Source organism: Mytilus edulis, chromosome 11, assembly GCF_963676685.1.
Source record: "Mytilus edulis chromosome 11, xbMytEdul2.2, whole genome shotgun sequence".
NCBI lineage: Eukaryota > Metazoa > Mollusca > Bivalvia > Mytilida > Mytilidae > Mytilus > Mytilus edulis.
In genome coordinates this window covers 41,999,928-42,017,864 of record NC_092354.1, presented here as the reverse complement: position 1 = coordinate 42,017,864, position 17,937 = coordinate 41,999,928, and the positions used below count along the sequence as shown (strand labels likewise).

Here is a 17,937-nt window from a genome sequence, read left to right as displayed (position 1 = left end):
GTACTTTTTATGACCTTTTAAATATTTTTTGATTCAAGCGTCACTGATGAGTCATTTGTAGACGAAACGCGCGTCTGGCGTAAATATTAAATTTTAATCTTGGTATCTATGATGAGTTTATTTGCAACCACTGGGTCGATGCCACTCCTGTTGGAGATTTATTTCCCCGAGAGTATCACCAGCCCAGTAGTCAGCACTTCTGTGTTGACTTGAGTTATCGTTGATATGTTCATAATTATAAATTAACTGTTAACACAACTTTGAAATTTTGAAAACTAAGGCTTTTCTACCTCAGGAATAGATTACCTTAGCTGTATTTGGCAAAACTTTAAGGAATGTTTGGTCCTCAATGCTCTTCAACTTCGTGCTTAGTTTGGCCTTTTAAACATTTTTTGATTCGGGCGTCATTGATGAGTCTTTTGTAGACGAAACGCGCGTCCGGCGTAAATATTAAATTTTAATCCTGGTATCTATGATGCGTTTATTTGCAAACACTGGGTCGATGCCACTGCTGTTGGCGATTCATTTCCCCGAGAGTATCACCAGCCCAGTAGTCAGCAATTCTGTGTTGACTTGAGTTATCGTTGATATGTTCATAATTATAAATTAACTGTTAACACAACTTTGAAATTTTGAAAACTAAGGCTTTTCTACCTCAGGAAAAGATTACCTAAGCTGTATTTGGCAAAACTTTTCGGAATGCTCTTCAAATTCGTGCTCTATTTGGCCTTTTAAACATTTTTTGATTCGGGCGTCACTGATGAGTCTTTTGTAGACGAAACGCGCGTCTGGCTTAAATATTAAATGTTAACCCTGGTATCTATGATGAGTTTATTTGTTTAGCACAACTATGCGGCTTGTTTTAAGGAAGGTGAATATACTTTTAAGTTAAGACAGGGATGTATTTTGGCAATTTAACAACACATGTAGAAGAAGTTGCAGAAGACAAAAGAGCAATAAAATAAGGAAAGAGACACTTTTTTAGACAGAAGTATCCATAATAATGTAGTATGTTCCCATTTAAAAAAAGATTGTTTGAACATGCACCCGAATATAACTGTTATCAATAATAAGTTTTCCAGTGGGATCAACGATGTCTGATCCATACTTCCACCATTCCAAGTAAGCACGGTTACTCCCAACCCGATAGTATCAAACCTAGTACGAAAACAAAATTTGGCTGAGACAAAACGCTATTCCGAGCTAATAAAAACCTGTCCAACGTATTCAGTACGTGATTTCTTCAAAGTAAAACTAAAATACAAAAACCTAGCTGCAAAAAGGCGACATACTGGTTCCTATCGTGATATTGTTGATATTTTCTAGATTGAAAGTAATTGAACGGACATCTCAGACGAACGCTTTAACCGGATTTTTAATACAGATCGAACTTCTGGTAAAAGTGTTGCCACCGTTATTCCTACCGGTAATAACCTGTCTATTCGTAAAGACTGTTATTTGCTCTCTAGATCTCGGTTATATATGTTTGCGTTTATATAGTTTGTTAATTTACTTTCAGATTTAGTTTCTAACATATGGATACAGTCATATATCTGACGACTTCACTAAGTCTATACAAATTTAAGACGCCAAACCATGTCACCAAATTGAGACACTGACAAATCGTATCAGCCAAAAAAGTCATGATGATAAAACTTTTTTGCTTCAGAACATCCAAATAACCAAGATTTGTCGGATAGTGTTATTAAATTTATAATATGTTTTAGTCGATAATACAAAGTTAAACTCTATGATTAATAAAAAAAATGTCATTATTACCAAAATTCTCCTTTGTCTTTTGATACTTGCAGTTCAGCTTCCAGTGGTGGTTCAAGTTTTTGCCATTCTTTTGAGCTGGAAAATAATAATAGAACCGAAATATTTTACACTGCATTCGACATCTACAGTTTTTAAATGAAAATATAATATAACAGTGTAATACCAATTTTCGTAATCATGAAATGACGTTTTTTTTTCTTAAACAGTCACTATTACTAATGCTTAAATACAATATTTGCTGTGTATTTAGTTTCACATAACCAATATCATCTAAAAGCTTTAAAAATAAAACAAAAATGCGTCAATTTGATTTTAAAACAATTCCAAAGGATCTACACAACCCTATTCGATAAACTATTAATTCATTCATATATACATACATCTGGTTTTACAATACATGGATATATACCTTTATGGTTTAGTCTGAATGCTTAAACAAAAATGTGTCCCTTTATATTGTTAGTTGTTTAGTTGACATTGACGTTGGAAAAAATAGTTCAGTTTACTAGTATAGTGAAACCTGTTCAAACCGAACCTCTTCGGGACTTAAGATTTTGTTCGGTTTTGACCGATGTTCGGTTTATCAAGTTCAGAACGCACATAATTTGAGATGGTGGTGCTTAAAACATGTTTACAGGTTTGTACAGATTTTCGGTTTATTCAGGATTCGGTTTAGTCAGGTTTCACTGTATATACTCGGATTGGGTTCAGGTTCATTCACTTCAATCTTTTCATTTTTATTTTCATCATAGATAACAGTAAAACAATTTTGTACGCCAGACTTAGATGTCTACAAAAGGCTCATCTAAAAAAAAAGTAAAAAACGCAAAATACAGGTCTTAGTTAAAGAGCATTATGTCACCAAACATGCACAACATAAATTTGTAAAACCAACAAGTTGATTTATGAACAAACCAAGAAACAAAATCAATGTGATATACAGTAATAAAGACAACCTCTAAGAACCTATTGTCCTCTGTCTAAGAAAATACCATACAGAATGTGGTTGGGTTTGACATGTTGGCGTGCACCTGATCATCCTCATAAATAGGACAGTGAGTACCGTTACCACAAAAGAGCACATCGCCTTCAATTATCAGGTAACGAATATTGGTTTACGTTTGATATATTTTTTAAATTTGAAGAGTAAAATCATACTTTTCAGACCATGGACCATTCCATTCATCCTTTACCCATGGGTTAGCCAGTCTAATCATCAGTAATTTTCCTTGTCCTTGTGTTTTGTCATTTATTATTTCTTTGACATGAGTTATGCTGTAGCCATGCCCGAGAACAAAGCCTTGTGGCAATTCTTTACCACGCTCCCCGGGTATGCACTGAAATGTACAATAGTGTCGTCAAAGGTATTCCATGTTTGAAAACTTTTCAAATAAAGAAAACTGTTTTTTTAAGGTACATACACATTATGTTCTTTGTCCTTACTGATATATTCAACATGTTTAAAGTCGTTATCTTTCCTTCGTTAGTGTTAAACACAAACACTGAAATATGGTATTTCTTTGTTATATTTTATATTTTATTTTTGCGAATTTGTCATATAATTCATATTTATGAAGGCATAGAGAGATGTGTACGATGTCTTTTTATATGCTTTATTTTTAATCTTGGATAAAAAAAATCTATCTTTGACTTTACCCTTTCATTCTTATGGAGATGTTGTTTGCCGTTACCCGAAATTTTAGAAACGATTCGGGTAAACCTTTCTATCCTTTAAACAGACTTATTGTAAAAGGTTATCAATTCAAAACCATTGTTTTATCTTTGAATATTGTTTTATCGTTAACTTATTCATGTTGATTTTGCTAGCAGTAAACTAAATGATAACTCAATATTATTGCTAACAAAACACGTATATACATATGCAAATCCATAGCTCTACAATATATCGTTACCTTTATCATGGCATTATACAAGGTCATTTTTTTTCTTACTGCTTATGACGTCTTTTATCTTAATTGGAAGTTGGATGTGAACTAATTGATAATTTATATCAACGTGCATGTCTAATTGTATTAGTTGTTATTGGTTTTGAACAATTTGTCAGTAGCTGCAACCACTCACAGATCTGTTATTAATATAGTTTTGTTGTTTGGATATACATGTACTCTGCCACGTTTACTCTGTAGTTTTGTTAGCTGTATTTTAACTGATTATATTCTGTGTTCTTATGCAGTACTGTTACACCAATGTCCCGTGTAAGGGGCAGGGTCGGACGCCCGCTAACATATTTAAACTCACCACATTATGTATGTGCCTATCCCAAGTTAGGAGCCTGTTATTCAGTTGTTGTCGAGTGATGCTGTGATGTTTGTATTTCGTTCATTAATCCGATCGTCAGTATTTTCGTTTGAATTGATTTACATTTGCATTTTCGGAGCCTTTGCTAGCATACTATGTGGTATGGTCATTTTTTGAAGAAGGTGGCCTACATGTGTTCATTTCTGTGTCATTTGGTGTATAGTTGAGCGTTGGATCATTGGCAATTATACCACATCTTCTTTTTATATATATATTTCAACAACGATTGTGTTCATTAATATTCGAAAATAGGGGATCGCTAATGTTTTCAACCGCTTTGTATTTATCCTTTTTCAAATTGTAGTAAAATTGACGTGGTTTTACAGACTGCGTTCAATCGAAACTTTCTTTTAATAAAAAAATAATGTTCTTGCTTTGAAACAGAAACCAGTGAAAGACAAATTAAAATGTAAATATAGATTGATTTGGTGATACTTATAATTTTTCATTAATTAAAACCCTTTTACTTCATTTTACTTTTAGTATGACAATCTACGTTGTATTTCTCTATGTAATTCACGTGGTCTAGTTTGACATACTATTCACAGAATTTAGAAAGAAGTGATTGAATTTTTATAATAATAATCGTCGTCTTAAACGCATAAGGACAGTATGTAATTCCGTGTATTAAATTGAACGATGATATCCTTCACACTGTTCACCAGTTGATGCTTTAAAAATTGCCTTCATTTTAATTACAAACAGGCGAATGAATAAGACTTTGATAGAATAAAAAAAGGTCATATTTACCTGAATATAGCAAATCATAAGTGCTTTGTTTTCACAGTCGGCTTTTAATTTCCCAAACAGTGTTACTCGTCTCTTTTCGTCTTTTAGGTTAACATTGCGTAGGTTTATTCTTTCAGCAACGCCACCTGTAAAGTCTACCAATGCATCTATTGCATCCACGTTTGTTAACGACTCGTAGTCACCATACACTCTGTGAATAGAACATGACTTGTTTATTAAATGGTCTCATTGTAAATAAAAAGTTGATTATAGTTGAAAATATCCTTTTCATGTAAATATCTTACGACAGCGTGTAAAACTAAAAATAACAACAAATCAAAAATACAAAACGGAATTGTAGGTTTCATAACGAATCAGAATAGGATACCGCTTGGTTTCAACTCGAGTTATTCAATATCAATAGAATAATAAACGAGATTTCAGCGACTATCTTTTGTACTATTGAATCAATCATCAAAAGTTGATATCAAGTGATTCATAATTCTTACAATTTGTTGCAACTTTTTTATCTTATGGTCAACACTCTACTTGTGATAAATGAAACATTGTAATAATCGTCGATCTAGTCTTTTCCACATTCCAGTTTGACGTCACATGTACTGTCCAGGGGCAAACTTTAACATCAAATATTTTAAGATATTATAAGATTTTTTGTACACTTCAGAATGTAATAAAATTTAACAAAAATAAGATTGTCAGGTGAAAAGTGCGAGTGTTTTATATATTTTTGAGAAATTACATATGTAATTAGCATGGACGAATTGTACAACGTCCAACCTCGTTTTAACTGTCATACAGGTGAGAGGTTTAGCTAGCTATATAACAAGGTTAATTCCACCATTTTCTGCATATTTATATGCCTATAACAAGTCAGGAATAGGACTGTTGTTCATTCATTTAATGTGTTTGAGCTTTTGATTTTTGCCATTTGATAAGGAACTTTCCGTTTTTGAATTGTCCATGGAGTTCAGTGTTTTTGTGATTTACTTTTTTCTTAGCGTTGCAGGTACCTGATTATCTTGTTCAAATGCATTAACGAAGTTTTTACAATGGTCCTATTTTGCCGAGTGTTCTAAGTAGTCAACCTGCTATAATACTGGCCTGTGTTGCAGCGGCTGTGAATCAAGCAACGCAATGCAAAATGTACAAAACAAAAAGTATGTTTAACCACATAAATCCAGCTATTCATAGATTTTAGACATTTCATAATTGTACATATGATTATTTAGCCCTTCGATTTAAAATAAATGCTGAATAAAATATAACAACGGCGCGATGAATAGTTCCAAAGTGCGATGCTTTTATTTAAGCATATGCTTAGAAAGGATTGATTCACTAGAATGTATCGTGAGTGGCGATGTTAGTGGGATTATGACGTTAAATGCATCGTGAGTGGGGATCTCTAGTGGTATTATGACGCTGAATGTATTGTGAGTGGGGACGTCTAGTGGTATTATGACGCTGAAATGCATCGTGAGTGGGGACCTCTAGTGGTATTATGACGCTGAATGTATTGTGAGTGGGGACGTCTAGTGAGATAAATCACCAGTTTCATATAATTTTCTCTAATCAAATTTTAAGATTGTTACGTACTTAGCGTAAGCTTTTTCTAGCAAACCACACCAAAATACTTCACGAGTCTCAGATTGACAGAACAATAACTTGTTATTCTTCGTTGGAAGCTTGTCATCCACTACAATGGTAATAGTTTCTCCAAACCTCCAAAAACAAAACTCAAACACTCCTGCATAGTCTTGCTTCTCCATGACCCCTTTCCATTCTTGTTTCTTCAGATGTGGAATAACCTTCAATAAGTGAATATAATTATATCATATAGAATTATTTGCTGCGTACATTACTTGAATTGTGTATTTGTCAAGTCCTTCTGTCATTGTACATGTAACTTGATATGTTTCTAGTGATATTCCTTATACATGTATTTGCAAATGACTTAAGGAAGAATTTAATGTAAACAAATATATGAAAACCAATCTGTCTAAAAACCATGGTTATTTTTATAACGCTAATTTAAAAGTTCGGTTTTTATCATTTTGTGCAGAACCATTTTAAAATGTATAATTGTGTGTACAAACAAGTTGCCAAGATGCCTTTGCCTTGCTGTAATAAGAGATAGATTACTTTTTACTTGCAGATGAATTTTTGTCCTATTCAACCGTGTTTCAAAAGTTTGAGCATAAAAATGGTTTTTTTAAATTAATGTCAATCCTAGACAAGTTCATTTCCAGATGAGCATGCTTGATATAGTAAAAGTCAAATACTTAACAATAGACAGAACAGATATTAATTGACTGCAAGCGATGTGACTGAATAATACTTATATTATTGACGAAGTGACGTTCTAAAATTGATAGAATGAGTGAATATGACTCAAAAATACCTTGTACAGTCGTGTTAAACCTAAACTTTTTTAACAGATAAAACACCGTCAGGTAAATAAGCGAAAAACACTTGGTGCGATTGACAATTAAGATATTCTCTTTATTTACTCTAAATATATCATTTCAAAATGGAAAAGTCCACAAAATTGGCTAGAAAATGATAAAAGACAATTCATTTTCTATATATAATAAGATAATACACACAGTATAATGCTAAAGTATGGCGTACAGAAAAGGTCAAAATTAAATTGTTTTGAGTATGCTACATTTAATACAGCAACTACAGCTTAAGCTAAAATTTATGTACCCTATGCTGTAATTAATGTCGCGTAGGCTATACTATAGAGCATATGCTATTATTTATACAGCATATGCTATAACTAATACAGTCTATTCTATATCACGTGCAGCCTATGCTGTAATAAAAAAGCATGTGCGTCTTAAGCGCCCGGTTAGATAAAATATAGATTACGCTTAAATTGTTGAAATATGTACATAATATACATTTGAGTTATAACAACCCCGAAAGGATCAAAAGTTAATGTAAGTTTAGCTGTATTGTGCCATATGGTTATAAGGTGGGAATACTGTCAATCCCTCTGCTTTCACAAATTAGGACAACACCAATCAGAACCACATTTTGGTTAGGGTCTGTGTAAATTAAGAGCAGTTGGTAGTCGAGTTCAGAGAGTTAATGAAATATATATATGTTAATCTTAAAATTATATTTAATGTCACACAAGACGAAATTTAATTTTCATCTGTTTTTGTTAATTCTAAATACATATATTCCAAAACCACAAAAGAATCATACGATAGCGTTATGACCACTGTTCAGTAATAAAAAAACAACAACTATAAAAAAGATGTTAAAATGAAGAAAGTGAATTCCAAATATAAATTCTTTTATTTTATTCTATAAATGTAGCTGCCAGGAGAGTAAAAACAACTATTTGGAGATACATGTATAGAGGAAATCAACATATAAAAGATTAGATATTAAACAAATGATTGTACAACAATTAATGTTGCTTTTGTTATACAAGAATATCTTGAGGAGAATGTTTAAATATGAATTCTTTTTAAAAGAAAATACCAATTATTTTCTTTTCAAACTGCAAAAATGAAAAAAATCTACCTGATGTAAAACACCATATTGTCTTTTTTACAATTATAATTCTAGAAATTCCCGATACGGATCATCTAGACTGACCAACTAATCGTTTTGTGTACAGAAGGTTTGATTTTCTTTGGCTTTGCATCAAACTCATTGACTTATGTTTATATGCTGCATTGGTAATTCATTGTAATATGCTTTTATCAAAATAGTTAAAACCCGATATTTGAACTTTATATGATTAAGTATAATTTGATCTTCTGCATACCACTTATTATTCAAAATTTGCCGTTTTAATTGTATTATATATTTATTTTTACTATTAAGAACCGGATTGTATCGTTAATTCATTCCATAATACAAGTTTTATTCAAATAGCATTATGTGAACAATGTTTGTATGATGTGTTATGGGTTTTATAACTTTTTGTACACGATAATGGAGAATAAATTTTAGGTATTTTCTCTAATTTATTTGTTAATAATCCTACCGATTATTTAACACACCTTATTAACCCTTTCCCTTTTCGATATAAGTGCACCAATGGCTGTCACAAACCACATATTTCCAAATTGCCCTTCGCGTAAATCATAAGGGCTGAAGTCTTCTATAAGCTTTGGCGATCTGCATAAATCCATCGGCCTTTTCCATTCAATATCATCGTCAATTTTACTAAAGAATATTGATTTGTTATTTGGACGGAATTCAGTATCACTAAAAAGGTCTCCTTTCTTTAAACATGTTTTTTTAATGGATTCATAATCCTGTTTCTTGTACGTAACTTTTCGGTCCATCGTAAAATCCAACACCTGTAAAAAATATTGATCCGCTTGCAAACAGAAATATATCGATATGATATTATGGTTTTCAATGAATGAAGGCTGAATGAGTTTACAGAATTGAAATTAAGAGCAGCTAAAAAGAATAGAGAACACTGTACAAAACTTAAGAATAGAAATTAATGGGATGTTAAATTATAAATAATAGAAAACAATTTTGACTACATAATACACATAAAATTAGATTGGCCTTAAACTTTAAAGACAGTTTTCACGAAGAACCCCTAATCCACATCCGCACGATTAGAACAATAAATAATCATTGTCTAACTAATACTCATGATTTTTGTAACTTGGATAGACTCATAATGAGGAATTCCTTGCAAAATCTAGTCTACCATATAACACATTATGACAGTTTTACCTTAGAACAAATCCTGGCAGTGCTTTCCCTAAAACAGTTTTAAAATATATACATCTTGCCTATTTGGTTGTATCTATTAATCGAATTTACGTCATTTAGAATTGTTCAACCCTACAACAGATTCCGAAAATTCAACACAATAATATATTCTGACATTTATGCACTATGAAATATCAAAATAGTTTTTCCCAGGAGCCTTGTTCTGTCAGTCGATACCGGAAACTGATTCTAATAAAAAATTTCGGAAAGTCCGTAATCAAATGGCAGAATCAAATGCGCAAACACTTTACACGAATGAATAACAACTGTCATATTCCTGTTATGGTACATGCATTTTTATTATTTAGAATATGATAGATAAAACCTGGTTTTATAGCTAGCTTAATCTCTAGCTTGTATGACGGTCGCACTGAATTCACTTTCATTGACAACGATGTATTACCAAAACAAACACACATAATTTTCAAACATAGGGGTAGAGCAGTTTGTAATAATCTTAATCTTATGAATGAATGGTCCTACATACAATTAACCACATAAAGTTAAATATAAAAAAGAAGATGTGGTATGATTGCCAATGAGACAAATCTCCACAAGATACCATAATGACACAGTAATTAACAATTATAGGTCACCTTACGGTCTTCAATAATGAACAAAGCCCATTCCGCATAGTTAGTTATAAAAGGCCCCGAAACGATAATGTAAAACAATTCATACGAGAAAATTAACGACCTTATTTATTTAAAAAAATTAATAAAAAACAAATACGTAACACATAAACAAACGACAACCACTGGATTACAGGCTCCTGATTTGGGACAGGTACACACAAACATAATATGTTCGGGTTAAACATAGTTGAGCGATCCCAACCCTCCCCGTACCTGGGACAGTGGTATTACAGTACAACACAAGAATTTCATAACAGAACAATTATAAAAAGGTTTGATTTAAATCGTCTGATTACCAAAGTGATTATACGCTAAGAAACTGATTGTACATCAGCAGAGGTATCGTACGAAAATGTTATATAAGTTGAACGTCATTGAATCAGTGGTATGGCAATGTTAAAAAAAAGTTCATAACCTCTTTCGTGTTCATTCTGAAAACGTTTAATACCATGCAATGATATAACTGACATATTCTATTTAAACCAATGAAATCACTTCAAGTTCACTTTTAAACTAATGAAATCAAATAACCTGCCATCAAATTTTAATTACCTGAATTTAGAAGCATATATCTCAAAGACACACATATAAATATGGATTGTTTTAGAATCATAGACGGTTGTCAATTGAATTTTGTGTTCAATATTGTATTGTATATAAAATAGTTTAAATCGCCGGTAGTTATCGAATATAGCGACTGTTTTGTGTTGTTTTTTGTAGATGTAATATATTCATATCACCATTTGGTCTCGTAAATTCGTACAAAGGATATATTTCTGTTATCTTAAACTATTCATTACAACTGATTAATACTTGATCAAGCGTTGACTGTATAATTTAACTACAGAGTGTTATATATATTTAAACTGCATTTAAAAAAACATTTAAACACCTCTATCAGATTATATAGACAATTTGATGATATAGTGTTATAAAGAATAACGTTATAAAAATGAGGTTTAAAATTGGGCTTACATACGTATATTCTTTATATACTAGTAGTAAGTATGTCCAGTTAATACACTGCTGTTGTCTTTATTCCATAATCTAAAATTGCCATGATATTTCGAATTTGTTTAATCATTTGTTTTGTTTCATTATAGAAACAGCCTCTTACTTGTCAGATATATATTCTTACGTTTAGATAAAATATTATGATTGTACAACCCATGTATTAGTGAAAATAATCACATAAATCAATTATGACTTGCCTTGTAGACAAAACGCGCGTCTGACGTAACAAAGTATAAGTCTTGTATCTTTTGTGGCTTTGATGTATCTGCAAACTACTTACATGCAACCAAGCACAGTTGTATTTATAGTGATAATATATAATTTAAGTTATATTCATGAGTTTAAATTAAACGCTTCCGTGTGCAGTTAATATTAATTGTAATTCCATTAAAATAATGCCTATTGTTCCTATATGTTATGTATCTTATCAAGTTAGTTATTTATTTAAATCAACTTTTCAACACCTCGTTATAAACTGCCATCGCATATTCAATATCTCCTACGTGCGATTCGGGTATCCTATAACAGATGAAATTTACCAACAATATTTTAACACTTTTAGTCGGTTATCGATTTTTTTGGGGGTGTCAAAAGTAAGCTCCTATCTGCGAACATAGTTTTACCATGTCGACAGTTCACGAAACGAAACAGTGCATATGGTTAGCAATTGACATGTCAATACGAACCCCTCAAAAACAAGGGAATGTGTTCATATGCTCATAAACTACTCTGTCTAGACTTGTAGGAACATTCCACTTATATGATTTTGCGTGTTTATATACGTAAATGTGCCATATTCTTGAACCTATGCCTTTTTTTCTATGGTGGAATTGGTAACATTAAAAAAAATAATTCATTGAATATAGAAAAACACAGCAAACATGATCATGATTAACAGGAGCATTAATTTCTCACCTACAAAAACAATTATATCAGTATTTTCATAACTCATCTATCAATTGCTGAACATTTTCCGATGTTTTTACTTATTCACTACATAGGAAGTAATTACAAAATCAGATAAAAAGATCACAAATCTTTTTTTCAACCACTAAACTGCTTTTAAGAGTTCTTCTATGTTTCCATGCGTATTATCATTTTGTAGCTATATTGTTTGTTTTAAATGTTGATTGCAGTACATCATATACGATTGTCTACCGCATCGTCATTAGCAAAACGGGAAGACATGATTATGTGCCATGCCAAAATAAAACAAAATAAAATTCATTACTGTAAGTCATTCTGTTCGTTATATAAGATTAAAGTGGACAAAATAAACAATGTCCAGCCGAATGATCTCAGTTAACGTTGAGTGCAGACAAAGAATTACATGTAGACGGGTGGAAAACGTTAACGCGGCGTTTAAACGCGTACACCTTATGTAAACGTCAATTAAATCTGTGTTACTCTGAAATTTCAGTAGACTAAAAAAGTAAACGCGCGTTTATGTTTGCATTTCCCTCCGCATTAGTGCTAAATGGCGTGTACTCTAATTTTTTAGGAGTAAATGGGCGTTTACTTTGTATTTTACTACTGCGTTAACGTAAACAAAAAGACGCATCTGCAATATTCGTTAACATTAAACGCACATTTACTGTTTGTAGTAAACGCGCGCTTACACATATTTTCGTCGTATCCTTGATGCATTGCCCTCCCATATCATCAAAATGACCAACTGTCCATTTCCATTTGATATTTCGAAAACCTGAAAGACTAGACGTTTATATCTTGAAAGGATAATTTCAAGATGATCAGTCAAAATCATTTCTGAAGTTAGAGATGAGTTGATACGATCAGATGTAAAAGTTTATGGAAAGAATTTGAATGTATTCCTACGACGTTTCCGTCAGAGTGGAAATATTTGTACATGTTACTTTTCAAAATAAAATATAGAAAATCCGCTATCTAAATAGTTATCAAAGGTACCAGGATTATAATTCAATAAGCCAGACGAGCGTGTCGTCTACATAAAGACTCGTCAGTGAATCTAAGATCAAAATAGTTATAAAGCCAAACAAGTACAAAGTTGAAGAGCATTCAGGACCCAAAAATTCAAAAACGTTGTGTCAAGGTAATCTATTCCTGGGATAAAAAATCCTTAATTTTTTCGAAAAACTCAAAGTTTTGTAACAGAAAATTTATAAAAATGATCTAAAGCTATTCAAACTGTTTTTTGCAATTACTAAAAGTTAATATCTCGACTTAACATTGTTTTTGATTTGTTACGGTTTTAAACACATTAAGGTAAAATATTGTGAGAAAAGTTGTTTTAACAAAAAAAAATGTACAAATGTAAACGAAGTTTATTTCATAATTTCCACAATCAGTTACCGCGAAAACTGACGCGTTTACTTTCAAGTGCACGTAAAAACACACTTATGAAATATGTAGTAAACGCCGGTTTACTTTTATGTGCATGTAAACAAAAATATATTAAATCTGAAGTAAACGCTTGTTTACTACTCAATAGACAAAGATTGAACGCGCGTTTACTACTCAACAGACACAAATTAAACGCGCGTTTACTCGAGTAGGAATTATAGACTTCCATTAAGACCGCGTTAACGTAATTATAGTAAAAAGTGAAGATAACTAACGAAATATGTGCACGCGGCATTAATGTTCGATTACTTTAGATACTGTTTGGTCTGCATTCAACGGTACTGTACCTAACAAACACAGTGAACAAGTCTGTTTCAAAATGTAAGGCTGGTTATCTAGTTCATGTTTCATCGTCAATTCAAATAAATATTCAATCAACTCATCAGGATATTTTCCTCTTCTGATTCCCGTTTATAATTTAAAATACCGAGTGCAGTAATGTTAATCGCACGGTGTGAGGTTTCTCCTTAAGCAAAGGCAAGGTAATTGAACATTGTGACTTATAGTACCAACTTTAATTCTGGTCGCAATAATTATCTAGTTAATTTTTTTTCCACCGGTAGAAACTATTTTTAGCAGTGCTTTTGTCAATTACGATGAATTCATTTATTTTCATAGGTACATATTTTCGTGGATTGGTAAAAATTTTAATGGATATTCAATTTCGTGGTTACCAAAGTATGCATACATGTACATCTATTTTTGGAATTTTTAAATTAATGGCTCATCTGTATCCAAGAAATACATTAAATTTGGTATCAAACTAATAATAATGATTTCTGGTGCCCTTTAAAGCTTTCTATACGGTGTGAGCCAAGGCTCCGTGTACAAGACTCTACTTTGACCTATAACAGTCTACTTTTACATATTGTGACCTGGATGGAGAGTTGTCTCATTGGCACTCATACTATATCATCTGATTTTTATTTGGTTAATAATATTTTTTTTCTTTTTATCGCCAATATTTGTTGTTGCTTTTTGCTATGTCGTTTTCAATCAGATGTATTTTATATATTTAGAAGCCAGTTTACAGCTTATCATTATTGCATCCGTAAACTGCACACCTATGCGACATAGTTTTAGGCAAAATGGCGCTAAAGTAAACAACGCCAACTGTCCCAAAATGCATTTCGGCGTCAGCCATCAATGATCCGTGAAGAGTTTACAGCCATGAAATAGCATCGGTTACAATACTTTCATCTATCATTTCATTCACACAGCAACATACACAATCTGATTGATGTATATGTCTCTGTATCCTTCAAAACCAAAAACAAAATCTAAAAATTCCATATCTGATAACGAATTCGAGTGCATAGTTGCATTCGGATGTTGAAAAATTCTCTGTGTGTATTTGATTTATTGGTGTCCTGACTTAGACTGTCATCTAGTTCATTGCTAACGAATGTTATTCTTTAAGCTCATCTTCAAATTTACTAATCATGTCAAATCAGATACAAACTTTAAATAGGTCAGGACCACTACTTCATATGAATATTATAAATGAGTGTGTTCTCGCACGTGTAATTATTCATTTACGTATGATGCAACTATGTTTGTTTACTTGGGGTTTTGACCAATTTACTAACAGGATGAACATGCATGATGGAGTACTACAATGTACGTGTTAACGATCACTCGAAAACACGTATTGCTTCCCAGTTCAATTATTATACCTCATAGTTTCTATTTGAGAAACAAGTGAAAATTTAATAGATCTATTGTGCCGAATAATTAAGGATTTTAGCCACAGGGTGTGACGAGCGGGGTTTCTGGAAACCCCTGCTTATACATCCCATAAGGACAAAGTTCTTGATAAGCACGAAATTAAGGAATAAAAACTAGTTTTACGATGCATCTACAACTGTCAAAAATGTTACTAAGGATATTGGGAAGCTTACAGAAAAGCATCATTTAAAAGATCAAACATATGAGAATAAAAGCGACACATTTTTTCAGCACATCATGTTAACACAAACACAGATAAGTGCTATTTCGTAGGAATTTTAAGTTTGAGACATCTTTCAAAGGGTGCAATTCTTCCTGCCATTGCAATTTTAGAATTAACATTACCGGAGTATTATACATAAAATTCTAATATAAAAAAGAAGATGTGGTATGATTGCCATTGAGACAACTATCCACAACATACAAAAATGAGACAGACATTAACAACTATAGGTCACCGTTCGGCCTTCAACAATGAGCAAAGCACATACCGCATAGTCAGCTATAATAGGCCCCGATAAGACAATGTAAAACAATTCAAACGAGAAAAACTAAAGACTAAGACTCGGCTTTCAGTTTGTTTCCTGTAATTTTGGAGTTAATGACGAACCAAAGAATATGCCGATAGTATATCCATTGCCGAAGAATGACTAGTCCGACGCAATCCGGTAGGTTTGGATGTGCTGTGATGAACACATTAGGTCCTGTTGCAATGAGGGAACAGTCGGTGAACATTGAACTGGTTGTCTCCGAAAATAGAGAAAGATCTAGAATTTTGGACATTTCATTATACTCTTCAGTGCAGCTCCAAAAATACAATTTTTCGTACCTTCGCTTATTTATAATTCGAAAAATACATTACAACATGTTACGCGTTAAGTTCATAGTTTGTTATATGCATAAAAAACGAATAATTATAACTTGAAAATAGATGTATCAGTTGAACAAGAATAATTATAATTTATAATCGAAAATGCAATATTATTATCGTCAAGGACATAGTTTGTATCGGTGAAAATACATAAGATGCTCCTTTCGAAAATGGGCATCTTCAGTAAACCTCACAGCCAAAATATCCATCTGTTATACATGTAGGAATGTCGAAGAAACGATCAAACTAAAATTTTCGAAACGGATCTGTATTATCCTGCTTGTACTGACGTAATGGCTACGGGGCTGGTGATACCCCAGAGGTATCGACACAGTGGTAGTTGTTACATTAACAGTACAAATGTGTATGCAGCGGATGCTCATTTTGACAATTAATGTCTCTTCGATGATGCTCGAGGCTAATATATGAGAATTACTAATTGTTATACAATTGTTGAAGAGCAAATAAAATAAACTGAAGGCTATAAAGAGCCTGCGTCGCTCACCTTGTTTTATGTGCATATAATAAACGAAGAACACAGATGGATTTATGACAAAATTGTGTTTTGGTGATGATGATGTGTTGGTAGATCTTACTTTACGGAACATTCTTGCTGCTTACAATTATCTCTATCTATAATGAACCTATGAATATATCCCAGTACTTAAAATGTGTTGAAAATTGTTAAAAATTGATTATAAAGGGCATTATTCCCCGCTGAGTATAAATATAGGATACTGGCCTAGCTATGCAAATTACCGACGTTGACGTCACACCATATATGACGTAACGCTCACAACATTGAGCGCCAAATTTGACTAGATCAAGTTTCTATGTCTCCGTATTAAAAACGTCTTATATTTGACTACCTGTAGGGTTCTGCCAAAGGTAATACCCTACACCCCGTAAAAAATATGTAAAATTCCCAAATTTCAATAAAACATTTTTAGATAATGAAAAAACGTTGTTTTTGTGTAACACTTTGTACCCGAATTTCTATAAAACTCGCCCGATTCTGACTAAGACCGGGGATAAATTCGTTATCTACGTTCATATCCGTAGATATGGATATTTTAACACCCTTCAGTACCCTGTATACCCTTCCGCTACGCCTCACTGTGTACTGGTGTACTTCAGGGTGTTAAAATATCCATATCTACGGATATGAACGTATATAACTTATAATAACTCCTTGAGAGATTAACTGATTATTTTGGTCATGTTGACTTATTTGTAGATTTTACTTGTCTGAACACTATTGCTGTTTACAGTTTATCTATATCTATAACTGTATTCAAGATAATAACAAAAAACGGCAAAATTTCCTTAAATTACCTATTCAGGGGCAGCAACCCGACAACCGGTTGTCCGATTCATCTGAAAGTTTTAGGGCAGATAGATATCCATTTGATAAACAATTTTACCACATGTCAGATTTGCTATAAGTGCTTTGATTTCAGAGTTATAAGCCAAAATCTACATTTTACCCCTATGTTCTATTTTTAGCCATGACGGCCATCTTGTTTGGTTGGCCGGGTCACCGCACACATTTTTTAAACAAGTTACCCCAATGATGATTTTGGCTACGTTTGGTGAAATTTGACCCAGTAGTTTAAGAGGAGAATATTTTTGTAAAAGTTAACGACGGACGACGGACGAAAACGACGACGATGGACGACGGACGACGGATGCCAAGTGATG

General features: G+C 32.6%; 1 protein-coding gene across 1 annotated transcript; it reads right to left on the bottom strand.

Moving 5' to 3' along the window:
* Positions 1-1,703: 1,703 nt before the first annotated feature.
* LOC139495600 (calpain-5-like) lies at positions 1,704-10,912 on the bottom strand. Its single transcript, XM_071283884.1, has 6 exons — positions 10,794-10,912; positions 8,871-9,173; positions 6,442-6,653; positions 4,849-5,038; positions 2,938-3,116; positions 1,704-1,854 (listed from the first exon to the last, which is right to left on the bottom strand). The coding sequence occupies exons 2-6, from the start codon at positions 9,156-9,158 to the stop codon at positions 1,776-1,778; spliced, it is 948 nt and encodes a 315-aa protein (XP_071139985.1). The 5' UTR covers positions 9,159-9,173; positions 10,794-10,912; the 3' UTR covers positions 1,704-1,775.
* Between the last annotated feature and the right edge of the window lie 7,025 nt (positions 10,913-17,937).